Source organism: Lissotriton vulgaris, chromosome 12, assembly GCF_964263255.1.
Source record: "Lissotriton vulgaris chromosome 12, aLisVul1.2, whole genome shotgun sequence".
Taxonomy (NCBI): Eukaryota; Metazoa; Chordata; class Amphibia; order Caudata; family Salamandridae; genus Lissotriton; species Lissotriton vulgaris.
In genome coordinates this window covers 601,118,790-601,140,357 of record NC_141700.1, presented here as the reverse complement: position 1 = coordinate 601,140,357, position 21,568 = coordinate 601,118,790, and the positions used below count along the sequence as shown (strand labels likewise).

The 21,568-nt window shown below is 48.3% G+C and overlaps 1 protein-coding gene across 3 annotated transcripts in view; it reads left to right on the top strand.

Moving 5' to 3' along the window:
- Positions 1–21,568, top strand: part of KARS1 (lysyl-tRNA synthetase 1) — a 115,750-nt gene that overhangs the window by 30,810 nt on the left and 63,372 nt on the right. For all 3 annotated transcript variants that reach the window (XM_086945471.1, XM_086945469.1, XM_086945470.1), the window contains 4 exons: positions 13,445–13,631; positions 13,932–14,057; positions 19,167–19,286; positions 19,927–20,089. In XM_086945471.1, coding sequence (XP_086801597.1) covers positions 13,445–13,631; positions 13,932–14,057; positions 19,167–19,286; positions 19,927–20,089 — 596 coding nt within the window. The remainder of the gene's footprint in view (positions 1–13,444; positions 13,632–13,931; positions 14,058–19,166; positions 19,287–19,926; positions 20,090–21,568) is intronic.

Below are 21,568 nucleotides of genomic sequence, written 5' to 3'. Positions count from 1 at the left end.
GGTCCTTCTCCCTGAATATACAGCGGGCTTCTGTTGGTGACTATAACGATCCCGGGTTGCACAACATGGCGAACAGGGGCCCCAGACACAGCTCCACCCAGGCCAAATTAGATAAATTCGCCTTTGATAAACAGACACCCCCGCAGGAACAACGCAAGCCCACCGGGAAAACGGCGGACGCTGAGGGGTCCAAGAAAGCAACGTTGGACGATGTCCTGGCGGCATTGGCTCAGGTACAGGAGACGGTGGGGGCGACGGCGACCGAAGTTACCCTGATATGCGCAGATCTCCAGAAGATGAACGAAAGAGTAAAACAAGTCGAAGTGGTTACCAAATCCTTAGTTGAAGATGTCTCTGAGCTACAAATCGCAATGGGTAAATTGCAAGCGGACAACAAAACACTCAGAGAAAAGCTGGATGATCAGGAAGGGCGCTCTCGGAGAAATAACGTCAGAATTTTAGGTGTGCCGGAGTCTGAACCTAAGGAGCTATGGACCTCTACGTGGAGGATATGATCAAGAATCAACTCCAGCCCAAAGGACTTTCTCATTTCTTCTCTGTGGAAAGGGCCCACAGGGTGCCAGGGGGGAAGCCGAGGACAGGAGGCCCGCCGAGGCCAATACTAGCAAGGCTTTTCAACTTTAGAGACCGGGACGCTATTTTACAAGCGTCTAGAGTGGCACCAGCCATCCAGATTCAGAACTCTAGGGTGTCATTTTTCCCAGACTACACGGCGAAAGTCTCACGGAAAAGGAGAACTTTTCTCGAGGTAAAAAAGACGTTAAGAGAGAAAGAATTGCCTTATTCAATGCTCTTCCCGGCCCGGCTCCGAGTGGTAGCTGATAAAGTGTGGTTCTTCGACTCTCCTGATGCAGCCAGGGACTGGCTTGAGGGTTGGCGCACTACGGGCCAACCACGAAAGACTCACAGACCGAATCACGGACACCGAAACGGCAGCCGGACGGGGTCGCAGTCATCAGGCAGAGGAGGAGCGGGATGATCCCCGACACTTGAACTCACGGAGGCTGCCGGAGAAGAATGACCCGGAACTGTAGACGCAAGAATGTACGCTGTCTATTGTGCCTGGAACTAATATTTTACTGTTGCAGATGGACTCTGGCCTGGTTGACCCCGGTTGCAAGCAGGGATGCCGCTTGCTTGGGGAGACACTCTCCCCCTACACGCAAGTACTCTGGTTTTGGGATGGGTTAAGCACTCTGCTCAGTTGGGGAGGCGGGCAGTTGGAAGTCCGTTAAGCAGGGGGGCCGGGAGCGGGGGTGAGGGGGGGGGGACTGTTTTGGTTCTGTTCGGAATACACAGGTATGGTCAAGGAATAATCTAATGCATTGAGGCGGTTTACCTACAGTTTGGTACATATACAATAGGTCTGGTTCCTATGTTATGACATCACTCAGTCTACTGAACAGGAGGAGAGTTCACATTCTAGATACGAAGTATGTTAGACACACCAATGTCCTCATAACTGTATATGGCAGCCGACCCGACATTAAGAACGGAAGGGGTTGAACCACCGTCACGGGGCTCTTCCCTGCGAATACTGTCATGGAACGTGAGAGGACTGGGAGATAAGGTTAAACGTGGACTGGTATTGACCGCACTGAAAGGCTGAAACCAGCCATAGCACTCCTACAAGAGACACATTTAACAGGGGGGGTATCCAAGGCAATGGATAGGAGGGGGTACAAAATGGTAGTACACTCTGACTTCACGTCAGGATCTAGGGGGACCGGCATCCTACTCCAGAAATCCTCGAACTTCATTCCACTGCACACTAAGACTGATGGGCAGGGGTGCTTCGCCGCCCTGCAGGGACAGTGGTAGGGTAGGCTCCTTAACTTGGTTTCTGTATACATCCCCCCAGCGCTCCACTCAGTGCAGCTCCCAAAACTTGCAGAATTCTTGCTGACTCTCCCCGAAGGGGATGTTGTTCTGGGGGGAGACTTTAATGCCATTGTAGATACACAACTAGATAGATTCCCGACGATAGCTCCCACTGGGGGGCCCTCCCGCTTCCAGCGTTTTCTGACAGCTATGGGTCTCGTTGATATATGGAGGCATATGCACCCCCAGGCTAAACAATACACCTTCCATTCCGCAGTGCACGGCAGCATGTCAAGAATAGACCATTTCTTAGCCCTAGGCAATGGTATCCAGCACACAGACGCCATAGAAATTCACCCGAGGGGGATCTCGGACCACTCCCCGATCACCCTGACGATGTCCACCCAGGAGAAGTCACGCAAGCGAATATACCCTATACACGCTACATATCTTAAGATCCCCCAAGTTTGCAAGGCTCTTAAACAGGTGACGACACAGTACTTCGCTGAGAATGTGGACTCAGTACGCTCCTCAGAGGTGTTCTGGGAGGCATATAAGACGGTATTTAGGGGTCAAGCCATGAACTCAATTACAGGTTACAAAAGGGAAAAAGCTCAGGAACTAACCAGAATGGAATTAACATTACGGGAATTGTCGGCAGAGAATGACCTGCACCCCACCCCGGACACGTCCCACGCACTTCACCTCCAACAGCAGCTTTACACAGATCATATGCGGACTCAGGTTAAGGGACACATAACGGATACACAAAACAGGATTTATGAAGTAGGAGACAAGGCGGGTAAGATGCTGGCTTGGCTCGATAAGAGGGGAGGTAGTTCTAGAGGTATACAACAGATGAGGAACAGATTGGGGGAGATACACACGAACCCGGAACAAATAGTCGAGACGCTCGCGACCCACTTCGAAGAGGTATACACCCCTGAACAAGTTTAACACCTGCAATGGCCAGAGCAGCGTTAGAGCAGATTGAGGTACAGACGCTTCCCTCAGAAGCGGCTGCAGAGCTAGAGGCAGATATATCCACAGAGGAGATCCAATTGGCTATCAAGGCTTTGCACCCGGGCAAGGTGCTTGGGCCGAATGGCATACCTATAGAATGGCATCAATCGGCGCCAGAGAGGCTAGGCAAACACCTACTGGCAATGTATCGGGAATGTTTAGAGAGGGGAATACTTCCACCAGATCAGAGACTGGCCAGTGTAGTAGCAATCCTTAAGCCGGGGAAACCACCGGAGGACTGCTCCTCATACCGCCCTATCTCGCTACTTAATGCAGAAGTCAAAATTCTCGCCAAACTCCTGGCAACCCGACTTCTACCTCATCTGCACACCCTCATACATCCGGACCAGTCAGGATTTATGCCACATTGAAACACGGCACTCAATCTGTGCAGGTTACACGGGTTGCTGGCTAAAGCAGACTCAATCCCTACTCCAGCAGTAATATTGGCCCTGGACGCCAAAATGGCCTTTGACCTTGTAGAGTGGAACTACTTGTTTGAGGTTCTGACTCGGCTGGGTTTCGGTCCCAAATTCACGGCATGGATTAAATTACTATACGCTGACCCTATTGCGCAGGTGGTGGCTGACGGCCATATCTCGCGACCATTCCCTCTGGGGAGAGGCACTCGTCAGGGTTGCCCACTCTCGCCACTGCTGTTCGCACTCTCACTAGAGCCATTAGCCACATTATTTAGAACTACACCTCTACTGACGGGAATACGCTGGGCGGAGGGCAGGGAGGACCGGCTTTCCCTTTATGCAGATGATATGCTGGTATATCTCACGGACCCGGAGCACTGGGTGCCAGCACTCTTGAATCTATGCGATAGCCACGGTAAAATATCGGGATACACGCTAAATTGGAACAAATCGGAGATGTATGTCCTGAGGTGTCTGATCCTGGCACTAAGCACAGAATGCCCCCTAAGGGCTGCTGGATCTTCCTTTAAATACTTGGGTATCCATGTCACGAGAGATCCAACGGAATTTATGGATACAAATTTGGGGCCACCCATGGACCGCCTTAAACAGGATGTCAAGTTCTGGGCGGGACTACCTCTGACGCTACTGGGAAAGGCAGCGCTATATAAAATGATGTAATTGGCCCGATTTTTATATATACTCGAAAATACTCCATATCCGGTGGCCCCGAGTTTCTTTAAAAAAGTAGCAGCACTGGTGTCAAATCTTCTGTGGGGGAACCTACTGGCAAGCATTGCGCAATCCAAACTACACAGGGGCTGGTACGATGGTAGAATCGCACTGCCAAATCTGAAATTATATTATTGGGCGGCGCAACTGAAACCCATTAACCACTGGCTACACACTTCGCAAAACGACCCAGCATTTCAAGCAGATAGGGCACAACTAGGCGTGAATAGCCTACTGGCTCCGTTGTACGATCGACGGAAAATGTGCAAACTGGAAGGACCCACCAGACTGACCGTGATGATATGGCATACAGCGGCACTAGGATGGAAGGGGAAAATAACCAAGCTTACACCATTATGGGACTCCTGAGCCCTGGGTAACATGAGAAACAGCAGAGGCGTCTCGCACTGGGATGCAATAGGGATATCTACAGTGGGGGGATCTATGGGAAGGGGGCGGCGTGGTGCCTTTTGACAGGCTGAGAGAGCTATACGACCTGGGAGGGAGGGAGCTATCTAAAGATATATTCAGATACGGCATGTGTTGCTCGCCGCCATACCTCCTGACACTGAATTGCCGGAATCGACCCCGCTTGAAGACCGCCTTCTTACAGAGTTCATGGTAGAACGGGCGACATTGCTCACGTACCGTAAACTACTCCACAACTTACCGGACCCAATGACTCCTTTGAAGGAGAAATGGGAGAGCGATACTCATGAGATGGACGAGCGAGAATGGAATGAGGCGATGTCGTCGCCTAAGGAAGTCGCCATCTCCGCCAGACTGCGGCTTGTCCAATTAAAAATTTTACATAGAGTTTACTACACTAGGACTAGACTACACCGCATTAACAGAGCACAACACCCTTACTGCCTACGTGGGTGTGGGGAAGAAGGCACATTCTTTCACACTATATGGGACTGCCCCCATATCCAGGAGTATTGGAAAAAAATACTGCGAACAGTATCACAGACACTAGAGATCTCTCTACTACCTGAACCACGGAGGTGCCTCTTAAATGTGTGGACGCTACTGATTTGTCCAGATATGGTCAGCTATGGGTTACGTTGGGCATGATGGTTGCCAAACGAGACATCGCACAGCGCTGGGGAGTGGCGGAAATGCCAACAAATACACAATGGTGCCTCAACATGGACAAAATAATGGTAACTGAAAGGGCGGTGTACTCCAACCGAGCTCGCCCGGGAAAATGGAATAAAATCTGGACCAAGTGGAACATATATAGAGGGGAGATCTGTGACCCCTTGCCGGAAGACGATCAAGCTGTGTCTGATGAGGAAGGGGAGGAGGATTAGCAGACTTCACAGATCCCGAAGGAAGGGTAGCCTTAACACAGGAGGAACCAAGCATTGGAGGGTGGATTCTAGTGGGACGCCTGGGGAGATAACGAGGGGACCACGAATGGGAGATTGTGCACTCCCACTACCACGAAGTAGCGTAGTTAGGGAGGAGTTAGATAGATTTGACACGGGGGATGCTTTGTTACTCAGTCAATGTGGCCAACGACCAAACTGAAAGACCAAAATGTGATTCCTTTGTGCAAAAAAACAAAAACATGACTTGATCAGCGAATTATGATTACACTGTACCTTTCTTTAATATAGTAATAAGGATTATGAAAGAATGACATTTGATTCCATCTTGAAACTAATACACGATGTTCGTCGTATTGTGATGGCGGCCAGCCCCATGGGTTGTAGGCCTACAGCTGTGTAAACGTAAAGGTGCAATAAAGGTTTTTGGGAAGAAAAAAAAATGATAAAGATCTGTGACATATAAGCGAAGGGGGGATTTCAATATTCGAAGTTCATTGTCCCAGCTAATCGGTTGAGTCCTTCTTTGTATAAATAAGCAAGAGTCATCTTAACATGTGTAGAGGATTTTGAGGATTAATTTCGTCTGAGTCACAGTTGGTTCATGTAGCCGTGGTAGAGAAAGTGCTTTGTGCAAAAGGAATGACCTGTGCAAGTGATTACTAAATCACAGGAAGTAAGGCTGGATGCAAGTCCAGTGCTACGATTAATGAGTACGGTAATTTGCCCTGACCTGGCAGAGGCCGGAGATCATGGCTGAGTGAGCTTTGCTGGCTGATGGAGTGGTTTCTTTAAGGCCTGGTCGATTTCCTGTAGATATTTTACAGTTCAGGGATTACTGGAGGGTCCAATGAGTTTAAACCTGCTATTATGGTCTGTCTGCAGGAGCGTGACCCTCTCTGGTTCCAAAAGGCCCTAAGCCAGTGGCGGCGCAGATTTAAGGTGGCCCTACAAAGGCAGAAAGTGTGGATTGTGTCTTCCTTTGGTTGGCCGACAAGCCTACAGGGAACTTCTCCTTCTGCCCTTAGCCAAAGTGCTGCATCCACATTAGTGGGGAGGACACCAAAGCGATGTTTTAGGAAGGTTCCCTTGGACCTGCTGCTAAAAGCTTCACCCAGGTATGGTTGTGGCCTTAGCAGTATGTAGCTATTCAGTACCATCCATACTTGGGAGCAGTTCTTGAGTGAGGCTCTATCCTCCAGGGATGAAAGTAGTTTTGATATTTTGCTAGTTTTCCTTCGGAACGACTCGAGTGGCCTTGTGGACAATAGTTGAGCTAGTTCAAGCAGGCCAATTGAGATATTTTTGCCGGGGTTATTGCTCTCCAGTAAGCGAGTAGGCGTTGTAATTTAGGGTGTTCTTTTCAGTGCACTGGAGCCTGTAAAACATTATGGTGAATGCTGCGCATCCAGCTGTTGACTGGCAAGGCCAAAGTCTTACCCAATTTCGGCAGCCACTGTATATCTAGGGAGATGGACAATTTTCCTGTAGATTCTGATGACTGTTGTGTCCAGAGTAGATGAGGTCCTACTTAGAAGGGCTTCGCTTCCTTACGCCAGAGTTGGGACTGTCTTCGGTGTTGCAATTTCTAGGGCTGTAGGATAGCCCATTCAGGTTCCTAAAAAGTGTCCTGAAGCCTGCTGCGAGAGTGAGCCCTTTTCTTTTTAGATCCTTTCTGTGCGGCTTAAAGTTTTCTTTTTTGTCGAATGAGAGTTTTGGATGTTTAGAATTGGTGACTTCTTCGACCTTGGTGATATCAAGGAACCAGCTGATTTTTAGGTCGAGGACCGTCGCACTGCGAAGCAGTGGGCGGAGTCCGAAGGGTTTGTTTTTAGGTTAGGGGGGCTTGAACCCGCCCCTCTCCTCCATTGGCTGGCTTCCTAAACGGAGGCCAGCCATTGGAGGAGAGGGGCGTCACTCTGGTCAAGCCCAGTCTCTTTCGGAATCGGGGGCGTGTTTTTTGCGTTCTTTCGCCCTGTGACGTCATCCGTCACTCAGAACGCAAAAAACACGCCCCCGATTTAGAAAATTTCGGACGTTTGCGGCTGCCATTTTTTTTGTTGTTGCCCGGAACAGCCTCGCTGCCACTCCAGGTAAGTTTTCTTCTGCCCCTGATTGTGCCGTTTTTCTTGTTTTTAATTGTCCTTACATGGTTGTGCTTGGCACAAAATAGATAAGTGAGCGTAGAGGCGCCTGCAGGGGCCTCGATAGGCGCTGTGTGCAGCCGCCTCGCACATGCACATTGCCCCTCCCCCTGCCTGGAGGTGGCATCGCGCTCTTTTGGATGAGCGCCACGCAGCAGTATCATGCGCCAGCCAGGGGCGCACCGGCCTGTATGGAAATGGACCTTATTGAACTGGAGAGAGTCGGTGCATGCCAGTCTGTGGCGCCAGCTACCTCCAAACTTTAACTTGGAAGTGAGCTGGTAGCAAGTAGCCCCCACTCATGCCAGCCACTCCCAGCTTCCAAACCAGTCACCATCTGTGAAAGGGGTGAACTTCTGGCCTTCGGTCCCAAAGCGCTCCAGCACTTATGTTCATCGGGCCAGGGAAGGGACCAGCACCGAGGAGTTAAAACTGCAGCGTGCAGGGCTGGGCATCTGTCTGGGGTGGTGGACAGACAAACTTAGCTGGGGGAGAGGTCCCATGGACTATTAATAGCATCTTGCCCACACACAGGGTCGGCCAGTGCGAGTCTGGTGGACGAGAGGCCAGAGACCGCAGGGTCAGCGGGACGCAGCATGCTGAAGGCGCTATACCAGCCGCAGAGGCATGCCGCTGACGGAAGATCGGCTCCCGGGCAGAACAAACTAATCTGCTGCATAAAACGCCCCCTCTCTCAGCAGAGAATGATGCCCTTGCACAGGGGGCTGAGATGGAATTCCCACCTGGTGACAACAGGCTGCATCCTTGCAAACTCGGAAACTCTGCATGTGGTCCTGAGGCTGCGTAACTAGAGTGGCTTAACATGACACAACACCCCTCTCCTGCCCGAGCTGCGCAGACACATCTCACTTGGGCCGGTACTGAGGATCCCAGAGCAGCATACTGTGTATTACAGCTTGCTGCCAATAACGCAACCAGACCCGTTGATTCCCTTTAAGGCACAGCGTGACCACAATATGCAACTTGGCAGCGACGCATTAGGTCTCACCCTGACCCGCTCCCATGACCCGCTCCATGATCCTGCGGGGAGTTGCCATTTCTCGGGGCAGACCTGCATGGCATATAACTTCCCTGGAGTGGTGTCCGGGGCGCCTCTGCAGCCCTGCCAAGGGAAACAGCGCCTCTTCCCCCTCAGCGTCCGGCGTAGGGAGCAAAGCTGGGTACCCGCGTGTGAGGATGCAAGGGCAGAAGGGCGCCAGCAGCGGGACTCCCTCTCTTCCTCCTGCAGAGAGGACTGATCGTCAGTGGTTACTGGCAGAAGAGGGAACCGCCTCCCACTGGCTGTGCTTGCTCCCCTGCCTGTGCTTGCTCCCCTGCCCCCTGGCTGTGCTTGCTCCCCTGCCCCCTGGCTGTGCTTGCTCCCCTGCCCCCTGGCTGTGCTTGCTCCCCTGCCCCCTGGCTGTGCTTGCTCCCCTGCCCCCTGGCTGTGCTTGCTCCCCTGCCTCCTGGCTGTGCTTGCTCCCCTGCACCCTGGCTGTGCTTGCTCTCCGGTGTGTGTGTGTGGCTCTGGGTGTGTGTGTGGCTCTGTGTAGATAACTTTTTTTGTAGGTGGCTCTATGTGTGAGTGGCTCTGTGTGGGTGTAAATGCAATAGGTGATGCATATGCGAGCGATTAAGCTATTGGCATTGTAAATGACAATGCCTTTTATTTAACGATTAATCTATTGGCAATGTAAATGATAATGCTATTTATGATTTTTTTAAAAAGTGTCGTAAGCAATGCCAATAGCTCTACCTTTAATAATGCCAAGACCATTGCATTGTAAATGCTTGTTGCCACTTGTTCTTCTGGAGCAGTTTATGATTTTGGTTTTCTTAGTGTTTGTCAGATTGTTTCTTAGTCGATAGTCATGGGTGGTCTTCAGAAGGCGCTGCTTCCCCAACTTAGTCTGACTGATCAGCACCAAGTCATCAGCATAAAGCAAGTTTGGGAGGCAAATAGTGCCCAGCTTCGGGGCGTGAGAGCTAACCACTGACTGAGATGATGAAAGGTCCTTCCGGAATAGGTTAACAAGCATTGGTATTAAAACACAACCCTGCGTGAGCCTACAAGATGTTGGAATGACCCTGAATGACCCTGGAGAGGTTAGCCCCGCTTCCTAGCTTTACTCTGACCCAGGTATCCGTATATAGGTTTTTCAGTTGCTCCTCGAAGCATTGGTAGTACGTCCCAGTTCTTTAGTTTGCTCCAAAGCAGATTTCGTGTGACAGTCGAAGGCCGCTTTCTATCTATATAGCATAGATAGACTGGTTGGTGTTGAAGCATCAAGCAGAAGGGTCAATGCCGTGATGTTTGTCAGAGCCTCATTTTTTGTGAACCCCGTCTGATTGATTGAGAGGAATGAGGTTGCGTTAGCTCAGTTGAGGAGCCGTTCCAGTGAAATGCCTGCATAATACTTTGCCTCAGTGAGCGCTATCAAACTCTGGTTTTGGGTTTTAACTTATTGCCACCCTTAAAGATAGTGAGATGATGGACACTCTCCAGGAGGCTGGGATTGTGGCAACTGATTGGATGTGGGTGAATAACGGGGCAGTGTGCCTTGCCCAATTGTCTGGGTTGGTTTTATAAATTGCCTGAGGGATTTCGTTAAGGCCAGGAGCACGTGATTCTGCCTTTTATCCGCGGTTTCACTGTGGCCTTGTTTAAGATTTGCTCCTCTTCTGAGATGCAGGGTGGTGAATCTGGTGGCAGGTACTCGGCAGTCAAGGCCGCCCATTTACGCCCGATGTGTCTGCTACGTTTGTGTGTTGTTGAAATGAGGGAGGAGGAAGGCTGCCCAAGCATCTTCAGACAGGTTTGATCCTGAATGTGGCATAGCTGTGTTTTTTAGGGAGGTAATAGATCGCCAGAAGGCATTTGAATTGTGATGTTTAGTGTCCCAGATGAGCTTGGCCCAGAAGGAATCGGATATTGCCCTCTTTTTGCTCCAGACTGCCTTAATTCTTGTGCCTTCACTCAAATGTACGGATTTCGTTTTGAGGGAACTGCCGTACTGCTCACAAGTCTATTGTCCTCTCTTCAGTATTTTGATTTCTCTGCTGGTGCACTTCCTTCGACCTTGTGTTGTGTGGCCTGGTGATGGGTGGGCTGTGTAGGGCTTGACTTTTGAGGCGTGTTGTTGAGAGAAAGATTTTATGAATGTTTCCCAGTTACTTTGCAGAGAATTCTTGTTGCTGTGAGCCAGCTTGAAATGGTTTTCAGCTTCGTTTTCCAGGCAGTTTATACAGGTTGCAGTCTAATTTACCCTCCTTAGGTCGGGCAGATCGGTTGATCCTAGAAGGTCTACGGTACTTGTGTTCTTGGTCACAACAAGGGCGAGTTCCAGCTCCTGAGGCAAGTGGTCACTGTTCTTTCCCCCATTTTGAAAGAGCAGACCTGTTGTACTAAGGGCCGGGAGCCAAACGTTTAAACATTCAGGAAGTTGCAGTGGGTGGAATTAAAAGAGATGACAAGAAAATCACCTTGATAACATCCGTTTAGGGCCCTTAGACCCAGGGGTTCTAGTTTGCCAAGCAGGGTAAGGCCCTTTTGATTCCTCCTTCCCGGCTCTGTGGTTGCCTGTATCGGTATGTACTATTGGCGCGCCTGTGCATCAGTGATTTCACTCGTTGGTGAGAAGTCTAGTAAGTGAGCATTTAAGTCACATGTGACTGATCTAGGAGTACGGAGGAGATCCCCCTACTCTAAGAAGGCTATCACACAGCTTCTTCAAAGTTTCTGCATGGTCTTTGCAGTTTGACAATGCTTCGTGATCTACTATCGTCACTGTGAGGCCTGTGTTAGCTGTTTGCCCTGTATGGGGATTATGCCTTGTAAATAGAAGTCTCTTTCCTTTGCAAACACATTTGGTTTTTCATCGCCCTTTTTTTCTTCTTCCCCCCCCCCCCCAAGCGGTTTTAGTTTTGAGATCTTGGGGTCCAGGTCTTTCAGAAGTTTTCCTCTACTGAATATTCTTGTAGAAGTAATAGTTGTTGCTTTTAAATGTAAAGTTGGCTTTACAGAAGTTTTCCTCTACTGAATATTCTTGTAGAAGTAATAGTTGTTGCTTTTAAATGTAAAGTTGGCTTTACCTGTTAAACCGCCGCCACAAATCCCTAACAGAATGGGACTGCCAACACCACACGTTGTACTATCTGGTTCTGCTCAGCTCCTACTCTGTTATTCTGGCTTCTGGTCCCTCTGTACTCTCCACATTTTACACAGAACATGTCTCACTGGTGCTACTTTGAAGCTGAAAGTTCATAACATTAGATCTCAGATTAACACTTGATTACCGGTGTTCTTGTCTTCGTTACAGTTGTCTTCAAAATATGTTCTGTTGTTATTTTGAGGTCTGATCGATTACAAATTTGAGAATTTTGGATGCAGAAATCCTGTGTTTTATGGTGTTTGCCTCATTTGGACTATTTTTTTCTCTTGTTATTAATTTATCTGATCAAAGTATCATAGCATCCTCCAGAATAAGCCCATTTAGATTATTTAGCTTCTTATAAAAGGGGATTTCCTGTCTTAATCCATGGGGAGATTTGGCCTCCAGAATTAGTGTCCATAATTTAGGCAGGGGGGCAGTAATGCATATTGTGTTATCACAGCCTTCTGTTTTTTTTACTCTCCCGCAAGCATCCTAGTATGTCTCATATTCTCTTGGCAGCTGTGTCACACTTGTTACTCATTCTTAAGTCATCGGCTGTAACCCCAAGGCACTGTTCTTTAAAGTCTAGCCCCCTGTTATGTTCAGGGCCCCAACATACAAGTGCCTTAAGTGCATACTGAAACAGCATTCCTTTACAGTAGGGAAGTAAAACTGTCTCCTCTTAGCACCAGCATACACACAAACACAGGTTATTTGGTATTCAGAAAACTTATATTGTTTTTTATAGTTTCAAACTGTTTGTTTGATTTAGTCACCATCAAGGCAAGAGTTTCTGAAATCCCTGGTCCTTTTTCATTGAGCTGTGCCCAGTGGCATTTAGAGGTCAGTACTCCTGCTTCAGGTAATTCACCTTTAAAAAAGAAAAATTAATATGCCTGACCCATTTATTTCCAGATAGTTCTCTTGGCCAGCATATTAGCCTAATTCCTGCCTGGAATGGCATCTGGCAGTTTTTCCCGTCTGTGGTGGTAACTAGACTATGCTTTAATTGTTCTCCACGGTTCTCCAATGTGGCCTCAATGACGCATCCCACATGTTTACCAATGTTGAGTGAGGGAGAATCAACTTCACTACATCACCACGAGCTGCATGTAAACGTTTCATGGTCCTTAAGGTGACCAGGGCCACTACAGCACAATGGTTAATTAACCTGATGATGGTACTATAGACTCTCCACTTACTGGACTACTAAATCAGCTAAACCATTTCATTACCTTGACATTCAAGAATTGTCTAGATCTTAGACACTGGATGGGGCAGAACTGTTTTCAGAATGGGTCATATGATATTAGGCTAGTCTGCTTTTTTTCTGTGTCATTTCAGCCTGGTATTCCCAGCAAAAATCTTGGCCTGGTGCCTTTACAGGTGCCAACTCTTCCACCAGTGAGAATTCAATTGCCCTATCAATGGAATCCCCAAAGAAAGAGCATTGTCCTTCAGACGTTGCTGGCTGAGGTCCTAAAGACAGTGTGGAAGTAGGTCCCTTCAGGACTGAAGTACACTGGTGTATTCAGATTTCAGAACCTGCACAGGCCAATCACTGCTAGAACGTGTGAAGTGTTGCTGGTGACTACACACAGAATCCAGGCTGTAAACCTGCCATTCTCAATGGTGAACTTGTCTGTATAATCTGCATTTTGTTCGGCAGCTTTTTTGCTGGATACAGCTTCCCCGTTTTAGATTAGTCTTGATGTAGGCAGGACATTTAGTAAAACATTAAAACTGTTGCTTTGCCCCGGGGATTCATAAAAACAGTTATTTTTCCATCTCAGGAATTACAAGTCGGCGGAAGAGTTTGCTGCAATCAACAATAAACTTCGGAGAGGAGATATTGTAGGTGTCCGAGGAAACCCAGGAAAGACCAAAAAAGGTGAACTGAGCATCATACCTATTGAGATGACACTGCTGTCACCCTGTCTACACATGCTGCCTCACCTCCACTTTGGGCTAAAGGACAAGGTAATGGCATATAATGCTGAACGTGAAATCTTATTTTTATGTATGTGATCATTGAGACCTCAAGTTAGCAGTTTTTGAAGTAAAAATGTCCGCCTCTCTTCAGGTCCTCTCCCTTTTTTAAGTTAGACTGTTAGGGCATTCCAAATTATCTTAATTCCGCATGTAGAGTGCATGAGGCACACACTGACAAGGCAGATTCTTTGGCTGCTTTACTCTGACTTCATTTTGTTATACATGTAGTGCATTGACATACATTTCAAGGAACAAAGCTGTGTAAATAATAATTTTCTTTCAATCCAGGAAACTCGATTCCGTCAGCGATACCTGGATTTGATTATCAATGATCATGTGCGACAGAAATTCATTATCCGAGCAAAAATGATCACCTACCTACGTCGCTTCATGGATGACCTAGGATTCCTAGAGGTGAGTCCTCATATGAGATTAAATGAGAAGTAATCTTCTCCTGTTGAGAGTCCAATATAAGGGCTCTGTGAGATTGGACCTGCATGTCTTGTAGCCCATGCAGACCCCTCCTTTTAATACTAATTCCAACCCCTTCACCCCCCCATACCACCAAACTGTGCCACCTGTGATTCCTGTCATGTATTGGTTCTAAATCATTCATTATGCTTAGTCTTTATTATCTATTTTTATTGGGTTTTAAGAACTCATTGCACCTCCAGAATGCTTCATCTCAGGGATTTTGATATCTTTCTGGATAGGATTTGTGCATTGTTGCTCACACCTGACCTATGCTCTTTAGAGATACAGAATAACTTGGAGCAGTTGCAGGCTGTGATCCCTCTTGTTTTGAGTCTGTCACATGTCTTGTATCGTTAACAACAATCCTGTTTCCCTAGTCATTACTAAATATTTACTAAACATGTTGGCACCCTGGCATTGAACGTATTATGTCATTGTAGTGAGTTAAATTACCCTGTAGTCCATAAAAAACGTTTTGGTAGCTGACGACAGCTGTCAATAAAAATACTTAAGTCTCTGTTAGTTTGCAATTCTTTTGATATCATGATAACTACATGAAGTGATCTCCTTTAGTAGTCCTTGGGTACTTCATGAAAAAATGTCAGTTTGTTTGCTGGTGATTGGATTTACCCAGTGTTAGACTCTTTAGGGAAAGACCTTGTGATGGAGAGAGCCCCAAAGGTACGAGTGCTAGCTAATGTCTTTTGAGGTCTAGTGCTTCCTCTGATGTTTTACCCTCTCAAAGTCTCTGAACGTCTCTGGAGATGGGTTGCCTTGTGTGCCAAACAGTGGTCAGGTGGGCTTTTCAATACTTACTACCAGAGCTTCAATGTCCCTGTTCATGCAGACCAAATACAACAGCAAATTACTAAGCTAAAAAGCTTCTAGATGTAAGGTCTCACACTTTTCAGTGAGTCCACTGTCAAACACTCATAAGTAGGAGCTTTATTTTCGCTCCTCTCAAAACTGTTCAACTAGTTCATAATGCCCAGAGCATGTGCTTTCATAATTCTAATGTGGGTCAGGCCTGCATTTCTCCTGTATTTTTTGTCACTGTTGGTTAATTTTGCCTCTGTCTTTTTAATTTTGTGCTGCCATACCCGCTCTTGCCCCCTCCTCCATCCCCATCCCATGCTTACCGCCACTGCTCACCCTGCCCCTACTCGCGCCCGTTTTCCCACCTGAGCGTCCCTCCCCTCCCCTACATAATGGAGACCGCAGCGCGGTCGCTCATCTGGCTCTGAAGGCGCCCCTAAGGCAAGCCAGTCTGCACCCTCGGCGCCAGGAACCCTGGATCACCCAGCACCCACCGCTACGATTCTACCATCCTCGACCCCCGGAGACACACCGACTGTGTAAGAGCCTCACCAAACACCACCCATGGAGAGTGCGCGTGCAGAGCTTGCCACAGATTCTTCACCATCGACAATACTCTCACCGCCACCACCAAAGGCCCGCCCGATGCACGCACTACCAACACCCTGACTTGCATCGTCCTCAACATGTGCTCCCTACACCGACACGCCGTAGAGATATGGGACCTGATCGATACCCTCTCGCCTGGACCATCGCCACCTCTGGCCCGACATCGCCACTGCCATCCCTGACGGCTACACGTTCCAGAGGCAGGACCGCCCCAGTGGAGGACTCCCCCTCCGACTCTCCACATCCAGCACGAGTGACCCCCACTCCGACACAGAACACCTCCACTTCCAGACCAGCTCCAGGACCATGCTACGCGGCACCCTCATCTACAAACCACCAGGCCCTCGCACCCAGTCCGCAACCACCATCCCCGAGCTCGCCGCAACCCACACAATCGCCTCCATGGATTACATTCTTCTCGGGGACCTCAATTCCCACCTCGACAACCGCAACAAACCCCACTCCATCACTCTTCTCAACAGCCTCGCCAACCTTGGACCGAAGCAGCTGGTCAACACGCCCACGCACAGAGCTGGACACACTCTAGACCCCATCTTCGCTGGAGGAACAAACATCCGTTTCAGCCACACCACCCAGCCGACCTGGACGGACCACCACTGCATCCATTTCACCTTCAACACCACCAATGCTCCCAAGCCCGCCCCACGACCGCCACAAAGAAACTGGAGCAAGGTCCCAGAGAAGCTCCTCATCACCACCCTCCACCATGTGACACCCCTCACCCCTGCCACGACCGACACCAACTCCGCAGCCACAGAACTTCACCACTGGATCGCCCGCTGCGCCAACATACTCGCACCCCGCCAAGCAACGCTCACTGAAAGCCGCCTGGTTCACCACTGAACTACAGGAAGCCAGACACTCTTGCAGACGCCTAGAGAAAACCTGGCAAACCCAGAAAACCACAGAAGCACTGAACAACCACAGCACTGAGCGCTCTGAAGGAATACCACCAGCGCATAAGTGACACCAAACGGACCTTCATAAGAGACAAAGTCCATACCAATGCGACTAACGCCAAGGAACTGTTCAGCGTCGTACAGCAGCTCACCAAACCACCCAGCGAAGCCACATACGTCACACCTTCCCAGCAACTATGCGACAAGCTCCGCTCATACTTCCACCGGAAGATCAAGGACCTCTACGACCATTTCAACGAACCGCCGCTGGACATCACCCTCCTCAAGAAGCCCACAGCCAATCCAACAGACCTGAAAAACGAATGCCGATCTCTCTCCTCCCTTTCGCGGCCAAAGTCACAGAGAGACTCGTGAACACTCAGCTGACCACCTTCATAGAAGAGAACTCCATCCTAAACACCTTCTAGTCTGGATTCCACAGTACCCACAGCACAGAGACCGCCCTCCTCGCCGCCAGACGACATCCGCATGCTACTCGACCAGGGACATACCGTGGCCCTAATCTTTCTAGACCTCTCCGCAGCCTTCAACTCTGTTTCTCATTGCACCCTCGCAGCCACACTTCGCGACGCTGGGATACAAGGAGCCACCCTTGACTGGATCCGATCCTTTCTCTCCGGCAGAACCCAGAGGATCAGACTCCCTCCCTTCCTCTCCGAACCCAACATCAACTGCGGAGTGTCCCAAGGCTCATCACTCAGCCCCACGCACTTCAACATCTACATGCCCCCCCCCCCCTCTCTGCCATTGTCAGACAGCATGGGCTCAGCATGGTTTCCTATGTGGACGACACCCCGTTCATCCTCTCACTCACGAAGAATCCTGAAGACACCAGACTCTGCTTCCAGGAGGGAATGAGGAACGTGGCAGCCTGGATGAAAGACAGCTGCCTGAAGCTCCACTCAGAGAAGACTGAGGTCCTCATCCTTATCCTCGGACCCTGCAACACCTGGGACAACTCCTGGAGTCCCTCTGCAACCTACCAATCCCTACAGACCACGCTCGAAACCTCTGCATCACCCAAGACTCTTCCTCCTCCATGAACCGCCCGATCTACGCCATCGCCTCCACCAGTTTCATCTGCCTGCGCATCCTCCGCAAGACCTTTAAATGGATCCCCAGTGACTGCAGAAAGATAGTAACCCACATGCTCATAACAAGCAGACTGGACTATGGCTACGCCCTTTACGCCAGAATCAACAGATCTCTCCTACACAGGCTCCATACCATCCAGAATGCCGCTGCCAGACTCGTCCTCTGGACTCCACGCCACAAGCACATGACGCCACACCTATGAGACCTCCACTGACTCCCTGTCAAGAAGAGTGTCACCTTCAAACTCCTTAGCCACGCCTACAAATCCCTCATCATCGGACCCAAATAACTCAACAAGAGATTATCCTTCCATGTACCCAAGAGGAACCTCCGCTCCGCTGACCTCTCCCTGGCAGAGGTCCCCTGCATCCGAAGAAACCGAACAGGCGGGAGTGCCTCCTCCCACATCGCAGCCAAGACCTAGAACGAGCTCCCCCTGAACATCAGAAGCTCCTAACCCTGCACACATTCAGGAAGGACCTTCAGACCTGGCTCTTCAACTGACACCCCCCTCCCCTCCCCTCCTCCCTCTCCCCTCCCCAATTCCTCCCCCAGCACCTTGAGACCCTCACAGGTGAGTAGTGCGCTTTACAAACCCTCGATTGATTGATAGGCAGCCTTGAATCTGGGATTGAGGAGTTACCATTGTCAAAGCAAATTCTTTTTTAAGAGAAAGGCCCTTCCGTTAATAGTGTTCAGAAAGAAACCATTTTTATCATGATACTTGGAAGATACACTCTGTGGAGAAACTTATAAAATCTCGTCAATCAGGACACATCTTCTCTAAGAATTCCTCTTTATGCCTGAACTCACAACTGAGATATTAGCTTATAAGTATTGTATTCTAAACTTGCCAACCTGAAGATTTCTTACCCAGGGCTATTGAGTACGTGTCTGGAATAATTGTTCTGAGGCATGAGCGTTTTCGGTAGATTCCCTTGCCACCCCCTTTCCAGAATGAGGTACAAGCTCTTCTTGTTCCTTCTCCAAAATGATGATACCAAAATATTGATGGGGTATGCTGCCTTCAGTTGAGTTTCTATGTTAAACAAAATGGCTGTTAGGATTCTGACTCTGGCAGTGAACATGTTCAGGCTTAATTCTAGCAACAGGGGCACAGTTTAGAAACAAGGAAAATGAGATGGGAATAAGTAAAAAAAATAAAATCCCTTGCCGGTGTCTTTTTTTTTTTTCCCTGCAGTTGTACTTTAATTTCTACCCAGCGCAGTTTCTTAGTCCCATGATTTTTTTCTAGAAATAGAATCTGTTCACTGTCAGTTTTATGCTTTTAAGGTGTACATGTAAATATTCTGCACTTACCACTACCTGTGAACCTTACCATTAGATCCTCCAAGTCATGGATGGGAAAGTTCAATAGTAATCCTTTTTTTTAATGTAGGTTTTATGTAGAGTTACTGTTATGAGCTACCTGCATTGATTTCAGGTCTGTGGCCATGACCGGTCCTGGGTGTGGGTGGTGATGGGGCTCCTTCTGTTTTTAGAGGCATGTCCTTTATCAACTAAAGTTTGATGTGTTTCTACTTGGCTGTGCTTTTTTCCAATTCTAATTGTCCTCCCTGAACTTCAGATTGAAACTCCTATGATGAACATAATACCTGGGGGTGCTGTGGCCAAACCCTTCATCACTTACCATAATGAACTGGATATGAACCTGTACATGAGAATTGCACCTGAGCTGTATCACAAGGTAAGGATGCTGTATTTACTGCTGTTCAATAAAAATGCTTAAGGGAATGACCCTGTAGACTTGCTCAGTTGGGGAAGTGGGAATTGGAAGTGTCAGCATGATGTGGGCAAGGACACTGGTACACAGAGAAAGGACTAGGAAGACAATTGTTGAAATTCCATGACTGTTAGTGGCACCGTATGTAATTGAACTGAAACTAGGAAGGGGGAAGTTAACAGAAGCAGTCTTACTCTTGGAGATTAAACGAACATAGGAACCCAAACTTGCCATTGGAAGGACCAGTTTGTGTAATAATAAATTTGTCAGCGTTTCTGAATGAAAACTGAGGGAGAAGGCTAGTGAAATGGCTTTGGTCATAGGGATGAAGGAAGAAAGGACCTCCTTTAAAAGGTGAGTGTTTTGAGACAGAACAGTCATTATGACTATTGGTAAAAGATACAAGTTCTTTGGTGGAGGCACTAGAGTGGTTTCCCTTTTTGTGTGGATTGGGTGAGGACCACTATGTTTTATGGACAACCATCAAGTGTATGATATGAACATTCTGTCTGAAGAACTTGGTGTTGATGAGTCATTGTGGAATCTTTAGGGATTTATTTGGTGCTGAATGATGGGCTGCTTAAGATCTGCTTCTTCCTTTTAGATGCTGGTAGTGGGAGGAATTGACAGAGTGTATGAAATTGGTCGTCAGTTTAGAAATGAAGGCATTGACTTGACCCATAACCCGGAGTTCACAACTTGTGAGTTCTACATGGCATATGCAGATTACCACGACTTGATGGACCTCACAGAAAGGCTGCTCTCCGGTATGTATACAATGTTTTAAAGAAGTGTCCCTCTGTAGACTTCCTGCTCCTCACAATGTGAAGCGTCCCTTGTTCGTCCTTCTTGCCATGTCCTACTAATGATACAGAGGGAGATGTGACCCTCTCTACCTTAGTGGCTACCTCTTAGATGCACTCACATCCATGTTATAGTCTTTGAGTGAAAACTGTGCTTTGCTTTAGTATCTGCTCCTAAGTGTACCTCTTTTGTGCTCTTGACTCCCTCTCGGAGAGCAAGTCTCCTCCCTGCTGTAGTCTTTTTTTTCCATGAATGTACTTCCGACATTTATGTAGTCTTTGCTCCTCATATGTACACCGTCCCTTTCTATAGCCTGTCTCTCAAATGCACTCTTCTTTTTAGGTCTCACCTGTGGACAGTGATAATGCTGTGCTGTACGGGATATTGTTTACAACAGAGAGCTTGGAGTCCGCCATTGCTTAGCATTTATTGGCTTCATTGTTACTCTTATTTGCTGCCTCCTAATTAGCCAGCGAATGCCGGGCGTTACTTGGTTTTCTTTCAGTGGATCATGGCCCAAGCACAGATTGCTTCCTTATGATTAGTGTCCTCTTAAAAGTATAAAGCAGGGCTGATAGGCTTGCGCAACCCCCAACCTTGTTTTACATCCATCACAAAAGTACACTTTTGCTTCTGTGCTGGTCAAACATCAAGCAAGCCCTCTGCTTGGTTGTGGGTGCCTGGGCCCTGGAGAATATGGAGTGCAGAATAATTGAGTTCAGAGGCGGAGTGCCTACAATTATTCATGACTTGACAGGAGATGCCTTTTAAGACCCCTGGTGATTCCAGTCTGGGAACTCTGCACAGTTTGGCAGACTAAGCTTAGCATGCATCTGTGGGATCTTGTGCCCATGTCCCGTGCTCCATGGTTGAAATTGCATGAATTTGTCATGTGCGCTGGACGGGCTAGATCCTCACAACATCACTTGCTTGCAGACTGTACTGGCCCCCCACAGGCCGCAATCTATTTGGCGGTATGCCTCTTGACTTGTGATTTGTCATGCCTCTGTTTCTATCAACAGGCAGGAATTTTAATGGAATATGAAGCTTTTTGGGGGTGAAGCCAGGGACGTGAACTGTGTAGATTGTGTTGGTTATCTGTTTGACACCGGGGCTGCTGGTTATAGCCAAACAGCTTGCATACAAAAGGGATACATATGGTGTTACTGATCCCCGTTCGCAACGTGTTTTTTGTGTGTGGACGTTTTATAAAGTGTGAACTTGATCCCAAAGGTATTGGAGCACTATACATGAGCACTAGTTATATTACACAAAGTCGCATTCATTTCATTAGGGCTCGCAGAGCGAAGCGAGCGAAAAGGTCTTTTACTGGCGAATGAAAAATGTACTTAGAAATTCTTCAAATTCCACAGGCTCGTGCGTGTTTTTTTTGTTTTGCGGCTTGCTATTGGCATTTGCATGCGTGTTTGTTTTAAACCTCG